The sequence below is a fragment of the Cyrtonyx montezumae genome, unplaced genomic scaffold, assembly GCF_038088225.1.
Source record: "Cyrtonyx montezumae isolate F1298 unplaced genomic scaffold, pur_monq_1.0 scaffold_23, whole genome shotgun sequence".
NCBI classification, from domain to species: Eukaryota; Metazoa; Chordata; class Aves; order Galliformes; family Odontophoridae; genus Cyrtonyx; species Cyrtonyx montezumae.
Genome location: NW_027071970.1, coordinates 9,982,139 through 10,002,359, shown reverse-complemented (window position 1 = coordinate 10,002,359; position 20,221 = coordinate 9,982,139). Strand labels below are relative to the sequence as shown.

The 20,221-nt window shown below is 37.5% G+C and overlaps 1 protein-coding gene across 1 annotated transcript in view; it reads left to right on the top strand.

Annotated features, from left to right (window-relative positions):
* DNAH10 (dynein axonemal heavy chain 10) overlaps positions 1-20,221 on the top strand; it is a 52,617-nt gene that overhangs the window by 12,794 nt on the left and 19,602 nt on the right. The window contains exons 17-49 of the mRNA XM_065738698.1: positions 47-251; positions 1,051-1,207; positions 2,293-2,769; positions 3,220-3,378; positions 3,656-3,772; positions 3,844-3,946; positions 4,163-4,341; positions 4,963-5,174; positions 5,428-5,584; positions 5,971-6,204; positions 6,300-6,422; positions 7,037-7,270; positions 7,738-7,961; positions 8,425-8,694; positions 8,783-8,966; positions 9,529-9,663; positions 10,049-10,201; positions 10,577-10,765; positions 10,856-11,002; positions 11,709-11,900; positions 12,070-12,188; positions 12,354-12,512; positions 12,715-12,850; positions 12,973-13,095; positions 14,049-14,183; positions 14,485-14,701; positions 15,153-15,272; positions 16,051-16,196; positions 16,595-16,747; positions 17,260-17,520; positions 18,154-18,326; positions 18,689-18,782; positions 19,869-20,036. Of these exons, the coding sequence (XP_065594770.1) occupies positions 47-251; positions 1,051-1,207; positions 2,293-2,769; positions 3,220-3,378; positions 3,656-3,772; positions 3,844-3,946; positions 4,163-4,341; positions 4,963-5,174; positions 5,428-5,584; positions 5,971-6,204; positions 6,300-6,422; positions 7,037-7,270; positions 7,738-7,961; positions 8,425-8,694; positions 8,783-8,966; positions 9,529-9,663; positions 10,049-10,201; positions 10,577-10,765; positions 10,856-11,002; positions 11,709-11,900; positions 12,070-12,188; positions 12,354-12,512; positions 12,715-12,850; positions 12,973-13,095; positions 14,049-14,183; positions 14,485-14,701; positions 15,153-15,272; positions 16,051-16,196; positions 16,595-16,747; positions 17,260-17,520; positions 18,154-18,326; positions 18,689-18,782; positions 19,869-20,036 (5,855 nt within the window). The remainder of the gene's footprint in view (positions 1-46; positions 252-1,050; positions 1,208-2,292; positions 2,770-3,219; positions 3,379-3,655; positions 3,773-3,843; positions 3,947-4,162; positions 4,342-4,962; positions 5,175-5,427; positions 5,585-5,970; positions 6,205-6,299; positions 6,423-7,036; positions 7,271-7,737; positions 7,962-8,424; positions 8,695-8,782; positions 8,967-9,528; positions 9,664-10,048; positions 10,202-10,576; positions 10,766-10,855; positions 11,003-11,708; positions 11,901-12,069; positions 12,189-12,353; positions 12,513-12,714; positions 12,851-12,972; positions 13,096-14,048; positions 14,184-14,484; positions 14,702-15,152; positions 15,273-16,050; positions 16,197-16,594; positions 16,748-17,259; positions 17,521-18,153; positions 18,327-18,688; positions 18,783-19,868; positions 20,037-20,221) is intronic.

The following is a 20,221-nucleotide window of genomic DNA, read 5'->3' as shown; positions in this document are numbered from 1 at the left end:
TAAGGCTTTTGCAGTTGTTCACTTTATTTTTTGTAATATTTTGCAGATGCGAAAGAATTTTTTGACTATATTAATTGTGAAAGAGCAAAAGATGTAGAACACATGGTTAGAAAGTATACTGCCATTCCACAACTGTTAACACAAGTGAGAGGACTTGTTGATGTGAACCGTGGAGATTCTTCAAAACTGGCTTCCTATTATGCATACTGGGAAAATAAGATTTATCAGATGCTGATACAGTTAATTCTGAAGTAAGTTAATTCAGTGCATTTTCAGTCTTTTCTCCTTAGGTTTTTCCAGCTCTGTTGTTCTAAACTCGTGTATGATGATATTCTGTTGAAGACCTGAACGATTTGCAGTTTGGAACAGTCTTGTATTTGTACTGCTTTTGTGCAAAGAATGAAGTGCTGGTAACAAGGTAGAGGAGAGACATGAATTGTGAGAATATGGATATTGACATGTTGTCAGCAGAGAGAGAAATAATGTACATTTTCTGCAGGCTCTGGAGTTGCACATCCTTGTTTATTTTTAAAATCAAAACCTTCTTTTACTGAAGAATACAGTTTTGTAACTTCGTTGTCTGGGTGCCCAATGTATCCCTGCAAAGCAGGGAACAGCAGTACCAGAACAATAGTTTGTTGGATTGTGCTTTACCTGGGACAAAGGAGGTTCCTGTAGCATGATATAAGGGCTTTTTACAACATTTCCAACAGAGAATTGCACGGTTATAGAAGTTTCCCAGCTGTCTCTCCCTCTCATGATCCACATCTTTAAACCATAGTCTTAGGATCCTTTTGCACTGGGGTATCCCCATTCATTCCTGTAAATAACTTCTTTTAGTTAGCCAAGGTTTTGCATTAAATCAGTCTTAGTGTAAGAATTTTGCTCAGATAGACATCATGTTTCCAGCTGAAATAACTGCTAGCTGACTTCTGACAGATACGCTCACATATCTAAATGTGTATGTCGCAATTGCAGTCTCTCTTGGGCATTTGAGTCTCTCCTGGGCACATCAGTACTACCTTTGACACAGTTTTTTTCCTCTCCCAGGAATTTGCATGCTTTTAATACAGCTGTTACTGCAAATGTGCCACTGTTCCAAATAGAAGCTGTTTTGTCTTCTCCAAAGATAATCTTGCAACCTACTGCCAGTGAAATTGACAAAATGACAGAACAGTGTGTCCAAGACTGTGTTGAGGTCACAAAGGTGATTTCTGATTATTTGTTGCCATATTTTGCTTGTGATTATAATGAATTAATCTCACTTTATGTTTGGGTGTTAGGTGTTAATGTCAAGGGGAAGATTCATAATGCTTTATTGTGAAATAAAAATACTCAGTACATTGTTCTAATTTTATGGACTGTCCTAAATTTGGAAACTGTTAACACAGGGATGAAATCACCATAAAGCTTTATGCAATTTTTACTCAGGTGAAATGATTTGCAACTCCTGTAAGAACATAGTTTGTTTCTATAAACTAGCACACATCAGAAGGAAATACTTTTACACTGCTCGTGTTGCTTTCTGATATACAAATAAGTTGACAGAGTGACAATATTACTCCATATTAAAAATCTCCATATTTACAGTTCTCCACAGAAAGTAGCAAAAAATAACCCCAAACAAACCCAAAAACCGAAGTGAAAAACAGAAATGTAACAAGAAGGATGTCTAGGACACATTTAGTGCAGTCAGCTAGCACTAGACAAATTATTTAGCTTTCTGACAAAGATGTCATGATATTTTGTTGTATGAATATGATCACGCTGAAATACTTTTCTGAAAAGAAGCCAAATGTTATGACTGCAATCCTGTGTGCCCTCTGTTGGTTTAGAAATTGTTGTGAATGTTATATGAAGTGGATAAATGTAGACAATCTAGAGTGTACTTCTTAGGCTTAGATTTGCTGTTCTGCCAGACTGCTTTATACAGCCTGTTTAGCCTAATATGTGTTTCCCTGTGCTGTGCTATATTGTCACCCAGTGTAGATTTATAATTATTTATTATTTATATTTTATAATATTTTATTATTTATAATGTAGTTAATTTATATACATAACAATTTATTTTTAAATATTCTTTATTAAAACATAAAAAAAATGGAGGGCAACAAAAACATGAAACTATCAGGTTGAATGTATCTGAGATAACTTCATGCTGTCAGAAAAACTGCTGATTCAAGAAATCTTTCACTTCACTTTGTACACAGTCTTCTAAATAAGGATGAATTATTTGACTAATGTGACTCTCTACAAGGTAATTATTTTGCTGACCTGTCTTGAAATCTGTAGCATTTTGTGCGATGGATGCATGGCACGTGCATTGAATGCCCCCCTCAGCATGTTGCAGAAGATGAAGTTATCACGTTCAGCTTTTACAGTGACATCTCCCAGAACCTGCTGATAACTGAGCAGGCTGCTCTCATCACTTGGAATGTCCACAGAGTCCTGACTTCTTTCAGCAAGTATCTGAACCACTGGGAGAGGTATTATTTTCTGTGGACACAGGACAAAGACATGGCCATGGAGAAGCTTGCTGCTGAAAAGCCTTCCTGTGTCACCTTTGATGAAAAATTGCAGTTCTACATGCAGATAGTTCAAGAAGTCACTCAGCAGCCCTTGATAAAAGATGAACAATCTATCAGGCTTCGTCTGAGTACTTTGGTTTCTGCAGTGGAGTATAAAGCTAAAGACTGGATGATTTCCCTTGGAAAATTACTTAATGAATCTGCAAGAAAGGAACTCTTCAGTCTTCAGGAGGAGATTGGGGTGAGTGTTTTCTATTCTTGTTGTCTGATGCAGCTTTCATCGATTAGTAGGTGACCATTTGAACCACTCAGTTAGTTTGAGTGATGTGCTGTGGTATGCCATACGTACAGAGGTGAGCTGTCACTGTATAGCTAGGAAACAAGAGAACAGTAACATGCAAAAAAGGGGCTTTCTCATTCCTGTGTTTCTGAACGGTTCATGCAGATAATTCTGAAATTCCTTTTAAACCACCATTCACAACGTTTTTGGTGTAACAAAAACAACCCTATTGTATTGGTGTTTATTTTTTGTTGATTCTTAATTTTTTTTTTGCATTATGTTTATCAGAAACTAAAAATGAAAGAGTCAACATGTTATTTACATGCTGTTTACTTGTGTTTTGTGTTTCAGTAAGAATTGGCTAATTACTTTTCAAGTGTTACCTCTGGAAATTATTTTTTATTCTTCCAGAGACTATCACAGAATCTTAAGACACCTCCTGATTCCTTGGAAGAGCTGAAAATTGTCCTCAATACAATTACAGCTATCAGAGGCATGTCACTTACTGTGGAACTGACATATTTGGACATCTGGGAGAGATACCGAACTCTTTCAATGTATGATATTCAGGTAGGTGAATGTAATGTTTTGACTCATAAAACATTTCAGATTTAAGCTATGGTGACAAATGCCTCTCGTCTGAATGAATAATCATTTTCCTATTAAGACATTTCACAGAATCACAGCATTGTTGTGGTTAGAAGCAGTATCTGGAGATTGTCTAATGCAACCTCCATTCTTGAAGCAGTAGCTCCATTTTTCCATCTATTGCATATTTATAATGCACATCTTCCTCACTTTCCTGTGAGTATTTATTGCTTATGTGAGATATTACTGTTTTGTTTAGGTGGCTGAAGAAGAGCAGGAGATGGCTAACAAGATTAAGGAAAAGTGGGAGACTCTCTTCTTTGAAACATCAGTAGTTGATCACAACCTTGGGGGCATAAAAAGAATGTTCACAGAGGTAGTATTTGTAATTAAATTGAAAAAAAAAAGAAATAGAAAGGAAAGCAATTTAAACTCTGTTCTCTTTAGATTACAAAGCAACAGATTGAGGACTACAGTACAAAGGTAGCAGATTTCTTTTGTAAATTCATGGCTGAGGGACCTGGTGCTGTTGGAGAAGATCTTGATAAAGGTAAATGAATTGAAGTGTGTGAAGTGATGTTTTAACAATATTAGTCTTTGGAAAATTCATCACATTTTATATAAAACAAGAAAATTGTGATTTCCTTATTAACATACAAACTGATCAATATGACATTTTTAGTACTGTAATTTCTACAGACTATATGCAAATGCTGTCTTATTTATTCCCCATAATCCATCTAGAAAAATGTCTATCCTTTTTCAGGACTGGAACTCATGGCTGTTTTTGAAAAAGAAATGGAAAAACTGGAAAAAATTCATCAGGAACTGGGCAGTGTTGAGAAACTTTTTGACTTGCCAGCAAAAATGTATCCTGACTTAATAAAAGTGCAGAATGATATGAAAGGTCTAAAGCAAGTCTATGAAATCTATCAATTACAAAAAGTAAGTGTGTTCACACTCATGTTCAGGCACATACATGTAAAAAGGTGTCAGAAGAGCTTGCGTTGTCCTTTAGTTACTGTCAACTCTGTTCCTTTGCATGAAATAAACTGACCTGTAATTTACCATCTTGAAGTCAATTTAATAATGTTAGTAGAGGAGAACAGAATGTCTCCATAGTGATCCAAAGACATTTATCAGATAGGCACAGACATGCATTCCTCAGAAATTATTGGTTGGTCTTATAGTGTACATGTCTCCTGATTATTTCAGTGGGACTACTTTTGGGTGTACAGGTGACAGGGGATATCTCAGGCTTTAGTTAGTTTTGTATTTTTTAAGAAGTTTTATTTTTTCAAGATCAAAATGCCCTGATAAGTCATCAGCCACACTGATCGCCTGTAGAGTGCACTCTTAAGAATGATTTTCCTCTTCTCCATGTTTACTTTTGATTTATTCATTATTTATTTTGGCTATGAATCTGTCTTTAATGTTAACCTGCCTCTTTCACTGTAAAATGTTAATACAATCACCTGTATATCCTGACTGTGGTCTCTAGGTCCTTCTGTACTGGAAAATAAAGAGAAATATGATTTTTTTCCCTCCTCATATCCTTGTTCCCAGGCAGCTAAAGAGGAATGGTCTCAGACACTCTGGATAAACCTCAATGTCCAGTTTCTTCAGGAAGGAATTGAAGGATTTCTTAAAGCCTTCAGAAATCTGCCGAAACAAGTCCGCAGTATGCCAGTAGCCTGTCACTTGGAAACCAAAATGAAGGCGTTTAGAGACTCCATTCCTTTGTTGCTCGACTTGAAAAATGAAGCTTTAAGAGAAAGGTTTATTTATTTAAATCCATTTTTAATATATAGGAAGATTGTATTTGTTTTTCTGGAACTTTCAGTTACTGGGGTCATGCTGTCTCCTGTAGCTTGAAAATTTCTCCTTAACGAACTTACATAATAGCACTATGATGACTGGGATACGTTGTATTTTTAAAATACTATTTATTCTTTAAACTGTAAAATGCAAAACATCTGTTTTCATTTTACTGTATCGTGGTATAGTTGTCGATATATCAATTTTATACAGGCATTGGCAGGACCTTATGGAGAGAACAGGCACAAGTTTTGAAATGACAACAGAAACATTTACTTTGGCAAATATGTTTGCTATGGAACTTCACAGACACTCAGATATTATCAACAAAATAGTTGGAACAGCTGTTCAGGAACTTAACATCGAGAAGGTAACTTAAAAATCATAATAAAACTAAAAAGACATAGATTACAGCAGTTTTTTTATGTGAAATCTTGATCGGCATGACAGCACGTTCCACCATCTTCAGGGAGCAGTTGTAATGTGAATAAATCAATTGCTCTGTTAATAAGCTGCAGCACAGCACAGAATGCTAGCTTTCACATACAGCAGTTGCTATCACAATAAGCAATTTTGGTCTATTAAAAATGGAATTTATTCTGTTTCAATCGCAATGTTTTGAAATAAACCTCTTTATAAACCAGGACTGGAAATCTGTGCAAAAGTTCTGTGTAATTAATTGATATCATTTTTATGTATGATTACAGTTCTCTAGTTTTTGAAGACTGAAACACATCTTTTTATGCTCCCATGCAGATTATGAAGGAAATAGCAGAAACATGGGAACACTTGAAATTTACTGTACAAATGTACTTCAGAGGCACTGAGAAGCGTGGCTTTATTCTGGGTTCTGTAAATGAAATTGTAGAGATTCTTGATGACAACAGTGTCAATCTTCAGAGCATCTTGGGCAGTCGCTTTGTGGGTCCTTTCCTTTCAACTGTTCACGACTTGGAAAAAACTCTGTCATTGATCGGTGAAGTAATTGAGGTACAGAAGAAAGTGTTGGACTAGATTATTAATGTTTATTTATAATCAAGATTTTCTTTTTTTTTTAATCTTTGTTGGTAACATTTAACTCTTAGATCTGGGTGGTGGTTCAGAGAAAATGGATGTACCTGGAGAGCATCTTTGTTGGTGGAGATATAAGATCACAGCTTTCAGAAGAAGCCAAAATATTTGACAGTGTAGACAGTATGTTTAAAAAGGTAACTGAATTAATCAGCACTGTTATCTAATGTTTGTTTGTTTTTTAATGCTTTCAGCTCCATAACTGTAGCCTTCAGTTCAGAATTGTCGGAATAATGCCCTTTTCCTGTCATTGGTTGCATCTTCTTACCTTTGATGAGAAGCTTCAATGTATGTAGGTCCTTCACCTACAAAAATCTACGCTAAAAAGGCTGTGCTGGTATAATGCCACTGTTGCCATATTGAGCATGTACTCCCAGTGTGAATGTGGCTTACTTTTCCTTTACCCATCTGCAAAATTAAGATAGTTCTGTGATTCCACAATGCTATGCATGTACTTGAAGTACCACTGTACACAGGAGCAAAGTCAAGTATATGCTCATGCTTGCATGGACTTAGGATACAGGCTTGTCTTACACTTGCTTTTACAATACTATCTTCATGCTCTCAGCTTTGAGAGCATGCATACTACCTCAGTGTGTCCAAACAGTCCTGCAGTATGGGAAGCCATATTTAAAACTAATTCACTGTTGAAAGAACCTGTACTGCTTATGCATTTTGTTTTGTCACTTGCTAAATGTAAATAAATATAATTCACTGCTGTTTGGTATTTCCTGATTTATTTCCCACATAGATAATGAACGAAACTGCAGAAGAACCAAAAATTAAAAAAGCCTGTGAAGCCCCAAATCGACTATCAGACTTCCACCATATAAATCAATTGCTGGAAAAATGTCAGAAAAGCCTGAATGATTATTTGGATTCCAAGAGAAATGCCTTCCCAAGATTTTTCTTTATATCTGATGAAGAGTTGCTCAGTATCCTTGGCAGCAGTAACCCACTTTGTGTCCAGGAACACATGATAAAGGTACAGTGTCTGGCTTTCCAAAATGCCCTTTACTTTTAAGTGCTCTTAAGAGCTGAGTAGACTATTCTGTACATGCTGCTAAGTGTGTGCTAATATTTCCTGCATATGCAGAACATCTTGGCAGCTTCTTCAAGAAACTTCTGAACAAACCAATCAAGCAGTTATGGTAGAGAAGGTTCAAGATACAACATAATGACCTATCACTGAATAGCTTTCCTATAGCTCCTGAGAGGTCTTTGCTTTCTAGAAGAAGTAAAAAAGTCACTTGAGTCTGATCGTTTGCTTTTTTACTGTGCAGTGGGGCTGCTGAGCTATGCATCAGTGTTTGTATTTGATTACTTAGAGTAAGATCCATTTCTCTTTGGAGTCTGTGAAGATTTCCTTTCAACATTAAATGAGGGATAGGAACACTTAAATCTTTCACGCTTGATTTCTCATGTGTCGGTTTCTTTTTTGGTGCATTTCAGATGTATGATAACATAGCTTCCCTGAGGTTTCAGGATGGAGATAGTGATAAGAAAATCGTGATGGCCATGATTTCAGCTGAGGGGGAGGTGATGGAGTTCCAGCAGGCTGTAGCTGCAGAGGGCAGAGTGGAGAACTGGATGGCAGCAGTGCTAAGAGAAATGAGACGGACCAACAGACTTCTTACCAAGGAAGCTATTTTTCGATACTGTGAGGACAGGAGCAGGTGAAACAATCAGTGTCAAAGATTGCACAAGTGCCTGATATGTTACTATGAACCTGTAGTGATAAATAGAAACTTCCTTTTCTGATTTATACACAGCTTAGCCTGTATTTCTGTAATGCAGGGGGAGTATGGATACCTGCATGTGTAGTATTTTAACTAAGCAGAAAAAATGTGTTATTTACTCTCAGTGATTTTCCAAGTCTTATATTTTCATTTTTAGTAACGTGTGCACAGTTTTTCTCATTATGAATTCTGCCTTGTCATTGTTACACATGGCGTAGGTAGTTTTTCATGAGAATATTTCTTAGGCTTTAGAAATAATACCTAACATCTTGATTTTATTCATCTGTATAAAGTTTTGGTCACGTTGTAGTTGTAGAAATAGGAGGGACTTCCTATTCTTTGATGTGATTGTTTACTCAAACAGTAACTCAGACTCCCATACTGTATGTATTTCCCACAGAGTTGATTGGATGTTACTGTACCAAGGCATGATGGTGCTGGCTGCTAATCAGGTGTGGTGGACGTGGGAGGTGGAGGATGTCTTTCGGAAAGTGAAGAATGGAGACAAACAGGCAATGAAACTGTATGCTAAAAGAATGCACCAGAAAATTGATGAGCTGGTAACTCGCATTACAGCACCTTTGAGCAAAAATGACAGGAAGAAATACAACACTGTTCTCATTATTGATGTTCATGCCAGAGACATTGTTGATACATTTGTCAGAGACAGGTAAATCCTCAACCTGCTGAAAAAATACCAAATCCAGAAACTATACGTCAATCCTTTTACCTCATGTGTGCATGTCTCTCTTTTGTAGCATTCTGCAGGCTGAGGAATTTGAATGGGAAAGCCAGTTGCGTTATTATTGGGACCGAGAGCCAGATGAGCTGAATGTGCGACAGTGTACAGGCACATTTTCATATGGCTATGAGTACATGGGTTTGAATGGACGTCTTGTGATCACCCCACTTACAGATCGTATCTATCTCACGTTCACACAGGTATATGGTAAAGGACTTTTTTAACTGACATGCACTTCTAAGCTGTACTTCCATGCCATCACACAATTGGTAACTAGGACATAAAAGGAAGTAGAAAAACATACAACGTGAACACAAATGTATAATAAGTAGGTTGCAATGGAGTTCTAAACTAATTGCTTTGAATATAATATAGAATGCGTGCACAAACAAGATGTAAGGCTTGTTGTATCCATGGATTTGTGAATTTGCTACCAGCTTAATACAAATCTTTTGTGTATTGGAAATGCTAAGTCACGGCTTGAAGCAGTGATTGAGCACCTGGTAGGAAGGAGGGGCCAAGCCAGGGGAGTTCAGGTGCAGACCTCGTTTAAGGGTTGGCAGTGGAGGTAAGGGTATCTCGTTGGAGATCCCTGCTTATCTGAGGCCTTCTGAAGGTAAGTAGTTTCTTTCTTTTATTTCTGTGCCGTTGGCTGTTGTATTTGAGCAAATCCTCACTTGTTGAAGCTCGAGATCTTGTTGCTGTGCTGTCATTGCTGTGCTTTCCATTGCATTACACTTCGCTTTTTGGTCTGTCTTCAAGGCTTTATCAATGTTTTTGGGAGGAGCATCAGCAGGGCCAGCAGGTACAGGGAAAACAGAAACAACCAAGGATCTGGCCAAAGCACTGGGCTTGCTGTGTGTGGTGACAAACTGTGGAGAAAGCATGGATTTCAAAGTAAGTTTTTAAGTTCTGTATTCTGTGGGAAGGAGCCACTTACTGTTGTTTCTCAGCACACAGGGTAAAGATGCATTTCAAACTTCTGAATGTGTGCCTCCTTTAGAGTTACCATGCCAATTGGTAATGTGATGGAGCAAAAAATAAATATTTTGAATAAATGATGGAGGGAATTTGAAGATTCTGTCTGTGCTTTCAAACATAGAAACAATGGCTAAGCGTGTCTAAGTTCGTTACGGGCTATCTGCACTTGGATTGCTAGGTCCTGCAGATATAAATATCCAGAGGTTTTTACCTAGTCATTAAAAGTTTTAGCTTGCTTCAGTTTGCTGATGGAAGATATTTTATGTACTCGTTGGTGAGCTGTTTTTCTTCTTGTTGTTAGGCAGTTGGTAAAATCTTCTCTGGTCTTGCCCAGTGTGGAGCATGGGGATGCTTTGATGAATTTAATCGTATTGATGCTTCAGTGCTTTCAGTCATTTCTTCTCAGATTCAAGTTATTCGAAATGCTTTAATGAATCATCTGAAAACATTTCAGGTAAAGTCTAATCAAGGAGAGTAATTGTGAAGGCTGATATTGTGCTTGAGGCCAAGTTTTGGGACTGGACCCCACCAGTAGATCAGAAGGCTATTTCTTTGGTAATTGTGTTGGGCTGAGTGTTTCTGACTCCAGAATATGTATTCTGAGTTTTGGAGATATTAAATCTTTACTTATTTCCTAATCCTTTGCTAGGGTCTTCCCTTGTGATTTGGGAGAAAAGTAAGCTAAATAGAAAATAGTATTTAAATGTACCTACATGAATACGAAGCTGAATTTTTAACACATTGCCCTATGTGGGTGCCCCAGAATTGCTGGTTTTCTTTTTCATCAAATGGAAATATTCCAAGCACTAAAGTTTTCTTGTGCTTTTAGTTTGAAGGTCAAGAAATTAACCTTGATAGCCGAATGGGCATTTTTATTACAATGAATCCTGGTTATGCTGGCCGGACTGAGCTCCCCGAGTCTGTAAAAGCTTTGTTCAGGCCTGTGGTTGTTATTGTACCAGATCTTCAGCAAATCTGTGAAATCATGCTCTTCTCTGAAGGATTCCTTACAGCAAAGGTAAGAAATTTGATTGCTCTCTATACCCATGTGTGTGTGTTCAGTGTTTGTTTGTGATTTCACATTTGTGATTATTTAACTCCCAAACAGATTCTTGCCAAAAAGATGACGGTGCTGTACAAGCTGGCTAAAGAACAACTTTCTAAACAACATCATTATGATTTTGGGCTGCGGGCCCTTAAATCAGTGCTGGTGATGGCTGGGGAACTAAAAAGAGGATCTCCAGACCTCAGAGAGGTAGGCTTGCCACTTAGTTACCTTTTGCAGGTCATACTTTTCATTGGGAATAGTATATGTTTACACATTAGCTACAGCTTGTCTGCACTGGAAATAAGAAACACTGGTGTTCTTTGTCTTATTATTTTACTGTGTTCTTATTGAGCTTCACGATGCCCTCTGCCAGCAAGGTAACATCAGAACTAGGTAGGGAAACCTATAAAAAATGAGGTGTTTTACTTCATGTGTAATCTTGATATTAAATCCAGGATGCACTGTTTATCCTGGACAAATAGTGAAAACAAGTTTCTGAAGATAATATGCGAAGTGAGTGCTCCACTTGTGCCATTGTTCATTCTGTAGCTCGTGCAGCGCAGCATACTTATAAATGAAAGCTTTTCAATGCTGCATTGGCTACAGAATTTGGGGGCGTTTATAAAACAATTGTTCATTTTAGCATCAAACTGGGGAAATTGTAGTCTGACCACTCCAGCCATATAGCATTTTGTTAATATAGTTGAAAAAGGCAGCGTATTACTCTTAACTATCAGTCAACTTAATCTTTTTAAAATGGCCTTTTTTCCACTACTTAACTGAGGCCAATAAAGCATTCTCAAAGCTGTACTAAATTAATCATGCAGTGGTTTTTAGAGATGTTTGAAATTACTACATGTTATATAATTGGTTAGCTGTTTGGTAGAGATTGATTCTGCTATATTTTGTCCAGGAGGTTGTACTGATGAGAGCTCTACGAGATATGAATCTTCCTAAATTTGTGTTTGAAGACGTACCTCTCTTCCTTGGCCTAATCTCTGATCTGTTTCCTGGCCTGGATTGCCCTCGAGTCCGCTACCCTGACTTTAATGATGCTGTAGAACAAGTGCTGGAAGAAGGGGGCTATATTGTTTTACCAGTTCAGGTATAAAAAAACGTTAATTGCTTGAGTTTTTGTTGTAAACATTAGGTTAGGTATGCATTGCTGCACTCCAGAATGGTTCCAGGAAAGCTTAGTAGGTGTAGAACAGCTGCTGATCTTGTCCATAGATTTATGGATAGCAGTCTGTTGAATTAATATGTATTTTTTTCAGGTGGATAAAGTTGTTCAGATGTATGAGACAATGTTAACTAGACACACTACAATGGTGGTTGGGCCTACTGGAGGTGGCAAATCAGTTGTCATCAATGCTTTGTGCCAAGCCCAGAACAAGTAAGTATATACAATTTGATATGTGGAAATTGGGTTATAAAATGGCATTATTCCGGCTTGTGTAGCCATGTCAAAATCAATGATAGCTAACCATCATATTTACTATGGTTAGTGTGAGGTGGTATTATGTCATTGTAATTTTGCTTTTCTTGATGTTATTTCTAGGCTGGGATTATTGACAAAGCTTTACACACTGAATCCTAAAGCTATGTCTGTGATTGAACTGTATGGGATCCTTGACCCTAACACACGAGACTGGACAGATGGAGTCCTGTCAAACATTTTTCGGGATGTCAACAGGCCTACTGACAAGAAAGAACGAAGGTAGTAGACAGCTAGAAATCACTTTTAGATACTGAATTTTATGTCAAGTTTTAATTAAAAAAAAATAAAAAATGATGGTGCGCTAGTTTGGAAACAAATGCAAGGGAGGTCAAAACACCTGGACAGACTTTGATGCCTTTGGTGGAACATCTGAGTTCTGAAATATGTGACTGACATCAGAGCTGTGTTGCTGTATCCACAGATACATTCTGTTTGATGGAGATGTGGATGCTCTCTGGGTTGAAAACATGAATTCTGTCATGGATGACAACAAGTTATTGACTCTGGCAAATGGGGAGCGGATTAGACTTCAGTCACACTGTGCTCTGCTGTTTGAGGTACGTAATAGCTAACGCATTTAATCCATGGGAAGGGTTAGATGCAGCTGGCTCTACAAAGTCTGAAAAAATAGTTAGTCTATTCTTTAAAAGCATGATTGTGTGGTGTGATTATATTACAGGTTGGTGACTTACAGTATGCGTCTCCTGCCACGGTATCCCGTTGTGGAATGGTCTATGTGGATCCTAAAAATCTGAAATATAAGCCTTACTGGCAGAAGTGGACACAAGGAAGAGAAAATGAGGTGGGAATTTCTGCATTTGGGCATAGAGTACCTTTATTAAATACTGTACTGTAGAAAGATGTGGGGGGGGGGAAAAAAACCACCACAAAACCAACATCTTTGTAAAGTCAGTCTCATCTTCTGCATTGGCTTAAAGTTCATTTGTCCATAAGTGCTGTGTTACTAAGTTTCATTAAACATGTAAGTTGGCCTTTAGTCCTTGCACCTGGAAATATGTTCTGTTAGCATTCCCACTGTTTTCCATCCTGGCTTTTGTAATTAATGACAGAAATTAAAACCAAAGCCTAACAAACTTACATTGAAGAGTATTGAGTCGGTGGCCCTTTTAAATGCCAGTGGATGCTTTTTTTGTAGAATTTTATGTTATGCTATGACAGAAAATAAAAGGCAATGAACTGATGTAGAGCAGTTTATTTGGCAAGAGAGCTCAAGTTCTACACCAAGTTTAATTGTAAACCCAAGTACCCATCTTATTCATTTATTCCTCTTTCTATTGCAACTGTGATCCAAATGTACAAATGCCAGCTAAATGTTTACAGCTGGAGCAACAAATCTGATTGTTAAAATTCAAGAGAGATCCCAGATTTTTCTGACTTGTGGTTGCTTCCAAGCAGTGAAGAAAAAACTAATCAGTTGGCCTGACCTCTGGAGAGTTAACAGTGAGAATGTTTAGGTCCTTATTTCATACATTTAGATTAAAAACACAAGTTCACAGGTAACTGAAGTAAGACAACTTATTTACTATTACCTGACAAATGTAGATCCTCAGCTGCTGAAAAAACAGTCTGTATAAGACTGTTAAATTTCTTAAATTGACTGTACCCTGTCACTGATAGAAGTGATTCCTGCAGGAGCAGTCATACTTGGTCAGCCAGGTGTTTATGGGAAAACTACTTTCACAATCACCCTTCCACTTTTCTGTGTGTTTAATTATTGTCCCCTTCTTCCCTCAGAAAGAGAGAATTGAATTGAATCGTCTCTTTGAAAAATATGTGCCCTGCCTTATTGATATGATCACAGAGGGAGTTGTGGATGGCCAACAAGGAGAAAGGCTGAAGACCATTGTTCCTCAAACAGATCTAAATATGGTGAGGAATAGAAAATAAAGGTTGAAAAAAATTATCTTGCAAGGGGAACTGACTAATGAAGGCAAAAACCTCCCATGGAAATCACAAGAGTAGAGTTCACAGTGAAATGTCAATTTGCTACCAAGAAACAACGGAAAGCGGCAGTTCCTTACCTGTGCTGTCCTGCTGTCATTAGTACTTGTACCAGTAGGTACAACTGTTCGGACAAACGATCAGCAAACACTCAGCTGAAAACGTAGTAAGAGGTTTTATCTATCTAAATAGTGATTCTGATTATATTTCTGACTTCTTTTTACAACAGGTGGTTCAGCTGACTGTGATGCTGGAAGCTCTACTTGTGGCACAGCCTGATGATCCTGATGTTCTGGAGTGCTTTTTCTTGGAAGCTTTATATTCCTCTTTAGGGGCTTCTCTTCTGGATGCTGGAAGAATTAAATTTGATAAATATGTTAAACATATTTCCTGTATGTCAGCTGTTCATGACGAGAACATCCTGGCTAAGCCAGGGGAGCTGCCAGGTAGGATTTTATCATAACCAAATCCTATTGATTATGTTGAGAAATTCTTGGTTTCCTTGAAGCAAAAATGTGGTTCTTCCTTCCAGCTATCTGCCCTGATTGCAAAAAGATGTTTGATGTTCTCTGAAGGACTGTCACTAAAAAACATGTAGAGATACTGTTGCTAGCTGGTTCTTAACTACTGGCCTAACTTCACAGAACAGTACTTTTCTATGCCAGCCTGAAAATGTAAACAGTGAAAGGAAAAACAAAAAGGGAAATGAGAATGATTAGAAGAGTGCTAAGACCCAAGTATGGACTAGGAGAATTCTGGTGGCTGTCTTTCTGGGTTAAATGGCAAGTGGAACAATGTTGCTCTATTTGGTCCAGAATCATATCCTGTACTTTCATTTCAGTCTTAATGAAAAGTTTAAGTGTCCTAGGAACCTTTCAGCTCTTGAATGGTTTTCAGGTCAGCTGCCAACTTTGTATGACTTTCATTTTGATGGAGTTCAAAAAAAGTGGGTACCTTGGATGAAACTTGTTCCTGAGTATATTCATAATCCTCAAAAGAAGTTTCTTGACATCCTAGGTGAGTATAAGAAGAAAAAGTGACAGTGCTTTTACTTTATAATGTGTGAGTGGCACTTACCGTGAGGTATCCTCACTGTGTGTTGAAGGTCATCTACTCTTGTTCATTTCTTGTGATGGCAGGAACCAATTTATTTAATGTTCTTGTCATAGTAGATTAGGAGGAATAGAGTTGATATTTGCAAAAATCTCACATCACTGGTTCAAGTGCTTGGTAGATGAAAAATACATTTTTAAGGCTGTTATTGGTTGTTGCTTAAAATACTATATAATGATGACAAGTGCTTTTCACAGTTAAGGATAAATTGATCCAGGTTATTCTACAGTAAGATTCAGCAAGAACAGATTAATTTCTCTGACACAGTAGGTAATGATATGATATATAAAGTAGCTCCTGATGGCAGGCTGTTCACATGGAGCAAAACTCATCTCTGTACGGTTCAGGGAAAAATAAGTCCTGATCCAAATAAATCCTGATTATGTCCTTGGAATATGGATTACAATGTATTTAATCAGTCTATGGCCCTCCCATGTGGAGTATTTATTTCCTTATATATCACTGGGCTTTTTTCTCCTATTGATAAAAAATTGAATAGAGGTGGTTAAGCAATTAAAATTTTTCTTCAGTATTGTTAGTAAGCTGATATTTCAGGTTACGTCTTTGTGCAACTGCATGTTAATTCTTTGTGAATCTCATCCAGCTGTGTCCTATAAATATAAATCCCCTGGCTGCTCTGCCTTTTATTTTAACCTGCTGTTCCATTCATGATCTTTTTCAGTGCCTACAGTGGATACAACACGCACTACTTGGTTGCTAGAACAGATGGTAAAAGTAAAGCACCCGGTTGTTCTTGTAGGTGAATCGGGTACTTCTAAAACAGCAACAACGCAAAACTTCTTAAGAAGTCTGAACAAAGACCTCAATGTATGTATGAGGCAAATGCCTTTTTTATAAAGCTGCATTTTCCTTTTGTGACCTTGTGTTAAAATTCTATTCTGGAGCCTGAGCCTGTGGGTAGCAGAGTTGACTTTGAGGCCTCATGTGGGTTCAGAGATCTGACTGCAAGCTCAGACCCAAATTGTATGGATGACTGGAGAATTCTTAACAAACAGAATTATTTTCTTCTCTTACTTTATCAAAGATTTAAGAATAATTTTACTTTCTTGGTGTCTGTAACTAAAGTGAAAAACTGAACCAAAGGAGTGTTTCTGGTGTGTAACAATTTAATATAATTTAATATAATATAATAGTTTTCTAGGACGTTCTTGTTTGGCGGGGAAAAAAAAAAGGTGAAAATCTTATCTATTTCTTGCCCTTTGCAGCTGCTCCTAGTGATTAACTTCTCTTCTCGTACAACATCAATGGATGTTCAGAGAAATCTAGAGACAAATGTAGAGAAACGAACTAAAGACACTTATGGCCCTCCTATGGGAAAGCGTCTCATTGTTTTTGTGGATGACTTGAATATGCCAAGGGTAAGCTGCCAATGGTTAGCGAGGTTTAGAAACATGGGGTGGATGATGTCATCCTTTCTCATACAGATCCAACCGTGTGAAAGGGCTGGATCTTCTATCACAAATCAAAGAGATACATCGAAGTACATAACTATAGTTTAGGAACTTCAGAAGAGTTAGACTTGCATGCAGTATGGATATTTTTGTCTATTACAGTATTTGTCCTCTAAAGAAGAAATATTTTCGAATCACTTCTTATGGCATCAAAATCATTTGCCTGTGGCCTAATATTGATTGCAGGATGTTTCCTGTAGAAACCATCCCTTTCTCTTTAGAACTGAAGCAGGAGAGGATGTGCATATTTAGTTTATCTTGTAGAAGATCCTTTTCTGTATGAGGCCTTGGAATGCATATTCACAGTCTACGTAGCGCTCACCCACCTCAGTAGGGAGCACAGTGTTTTCATGCTCATAGCAGTATTTGGAATGTTGATATACTGTGTTCTAAATATCTTGATGTTTTGTGTTACAAAGGTTGATGAGTATGGCACACAGCAACCCATTGCCTTGTTGAAGTTGCTTCTAGAAAAAGGTTTCTTGTATGACCGCAGTAAGGAGCTGAACTGTAAAACACTCCGAGATCTGGGTTTTATTGCTGCCATGGGGAAGGCTGGAGGAGGTCGGAATGAAGTTGATCCTCGATTCATCTCACTCTTCAGTGTGTTTAACATACCTTTTCCTTCTGAGCAATCGCTGCGTTTGATCTATGCCTCCATCCTGAAAGGCCACACTGCGGTAATTTCACTGTTGCTGAAGGATTGCTTAACGAGTTTATTTTGAAATATACATTTATTTTTTGTGTTGTCACAGGATCTAAAAATATTTGTTATCAGGCTTCCTTCTCATTTAGAGTCTCATGTAAACGTTTTCCTTCTTCTATTTCTTGGGAGATGTACTTACACTGTGTTGATAAATTCTTGAATACCATTCAAACTTTCAGATCAGGAGGTAACCTATAAAACTGATACTTTTAACAGTCTGAAGTTAGTTGAATCATTTAGTTATGGTTCCTATAGCCAAATGCACAAAGATCAGAAAACTTTATCCCAAACAACTGTGGACATTAAAGTATAATGGACTAGGCTGTGTTATTATACAAGTAAACTGGAATCAGAGAATCATGGAAAATCAAGAAACAGAAGAGTAGTTCCTAGAATTCCAGTAATTGAGTGAGACGTTATTTATGTGATGGACCCTACCCAAAACATTTAACTTCTGAATGTCCACAAGAACACTGCACAGGAATACAAATTTCTAAAAATGTTTGCTCTAAGTTGTTTGAAAAGCTAGAAAGCAGAATATGTTTGATAGCATTCAATTTTCTATGGGCAGTTGCATGAAAACATCTCTTCTTTCTCGTGTTTGCAGATGTTTAATGAGTCTGTATCAGCCATCTCAGAGACCATAACAGTATGCACTTTGGAGCTTTATAAGAGGATTGTCTCTGACCTACCTCCTACTCCTTCCAAATTCCATTATATTTTTAACCTGCGGGACCTTTCCAGAGTCTATAACGGACTTATTCTTACAACCCCAGAGAGGTAAGAATATAAAAATCATCTTTGGTAGCCCTTTACCCATTTGTTTAGTTGAAGCTGGGGGAGGATGAGGTAGCTTGTTACATGAAATCAGTCACATCTCATTGCTTTTCGTTAAACCTTCACCAGAATGAGAAGATGTTGAGGAACATCCTGAATTACGATACTACCTTTGATGACAAATACTATTGCATTAGTCTTTCTTAAACAAGATACCTGGAGGTAGCGATGCAAGTTCTTCATCCTTCTGAAGAGGGGGGAAAAAAACAAGCCCAAAACACTAAAAGAATTTTAAAAAGAATCAGTCCAGACTTTGATCAAGATCTGTTTGTTAGGGTCAGTCTGATGTTTTGGTATTTACACAGGTTTCAAACAGTCACCCAGATGGTGAGAGTTTGGAGAAACGAGTGCCTGAGGGTTTTCCATGACAGGCTGATTAATGAAGCAGATAAAGCACTGGTGAGCAATTTCTTTCAATTTTTAGTAGTTACTGAATATTACTGCGCCAAATAATTGGCGACAGCAGCATTACCAACTGTTACATTCAGGTCTTGCAGTCATGCTGCAGTCTCATCTAACCACTGTGTTGCTACTATGTTATTTAAAAATGTGATCTGTGGAGTTTCCTAAAAATAAAGTAACCATGGCAGACTAAGTGAGCAGATCTGCTGAAGGAACAGAAAATGTCACTAGATCTGTCCAGGAAAATTGGTTAACAGCAGCACAGGCGACAAAGCGTGAGAGTGGTGCAAAGGAAAATTCAAGAAATCTCTTCAGTTTTAAATCAGTATTTCTCTTTAGGAAAGATCAGGTTGGAATATGGCTGTAGAATCAAGCAGGAAAAAGTGAGGTAAGAGCTAAGTCCTTAAAATATGCGCTCAGTTTTGGCCATTACAGAACTGGAAAATGCTCCAATTTAAATCCAGACAGAAGGATTACACATCATACAGGAGAGTCCTGCTGATTTCATAACTTCAGAGTTGGGATTTGGTTAAAGTTTACTTAAGCAAGTTCCTTTGCAAATTACTTATATTTAGGTAAAAAGTAGTAGATTTAAGTGGCTTCAGATTTTTCTGCTTAAAACTTCCTCCTTTAACATACAATGATACACTTCCAGCTCAATTTTCACAGCTCAGCTTAATTATATTGTGGCTTTTCTGAATTTCTGTAGTCATTGAGATTTAGAACGTTTCTGAGAAACCTTCATGATGAAGCATCAATATCAATGCTGAGAAGAAAGGTTTATAAATTTATTAATGCTAATGTATCAAGGTATTTTTTTTTTAGTCAGGTGTATCCCTTTCTATTAAATTTCTGTTGTCCATTGATTTGAATGGTTCCTGAACTTCCTATTAGACCATTTTCTAGCCTAGAACACAAAGAAGGTTGTGGTCTGGTTCTTCTGGTAACATCACTAGCTTCCTCTCTTGGAAATCAGTCAGTGTTTGAGCAGGAATGTGCATTATTAATAACACTGTCTGAGTATTCCTGGACTCAGAAAAATCTGCTTTGTTGTGTTGCCTAACTTATTTCTTATACTCAAAGGTACAAGGACATATCAAAAACCTGATTGAGGAGTATTTCAGAGATGAATTGGAAGAGGCCATGAGGGATCCTATTCTTTTTGGAGGTTTCAGTACGGCACTGAATGAAGGAAAGCCTTGTATTTATGAAGATATCCAAGCCTATGATGTGGCAAAAACGCTCTTTCAGGTAGTGTGCTTCAGCTTGGAGTGGTGTATGATTTTGTCTTTGTATGAGGAATGGGCAGGAAACTGCATCAAATAAGGTGAAATCAGTTCTTCTGTGCACAGAAGACTCTCATTTGGCATTTGGAGTAATGAAAATTGAAGGTCAGTTATGGAGTTGGCAGTGCTTTCCAATTATTGATTTTTCCC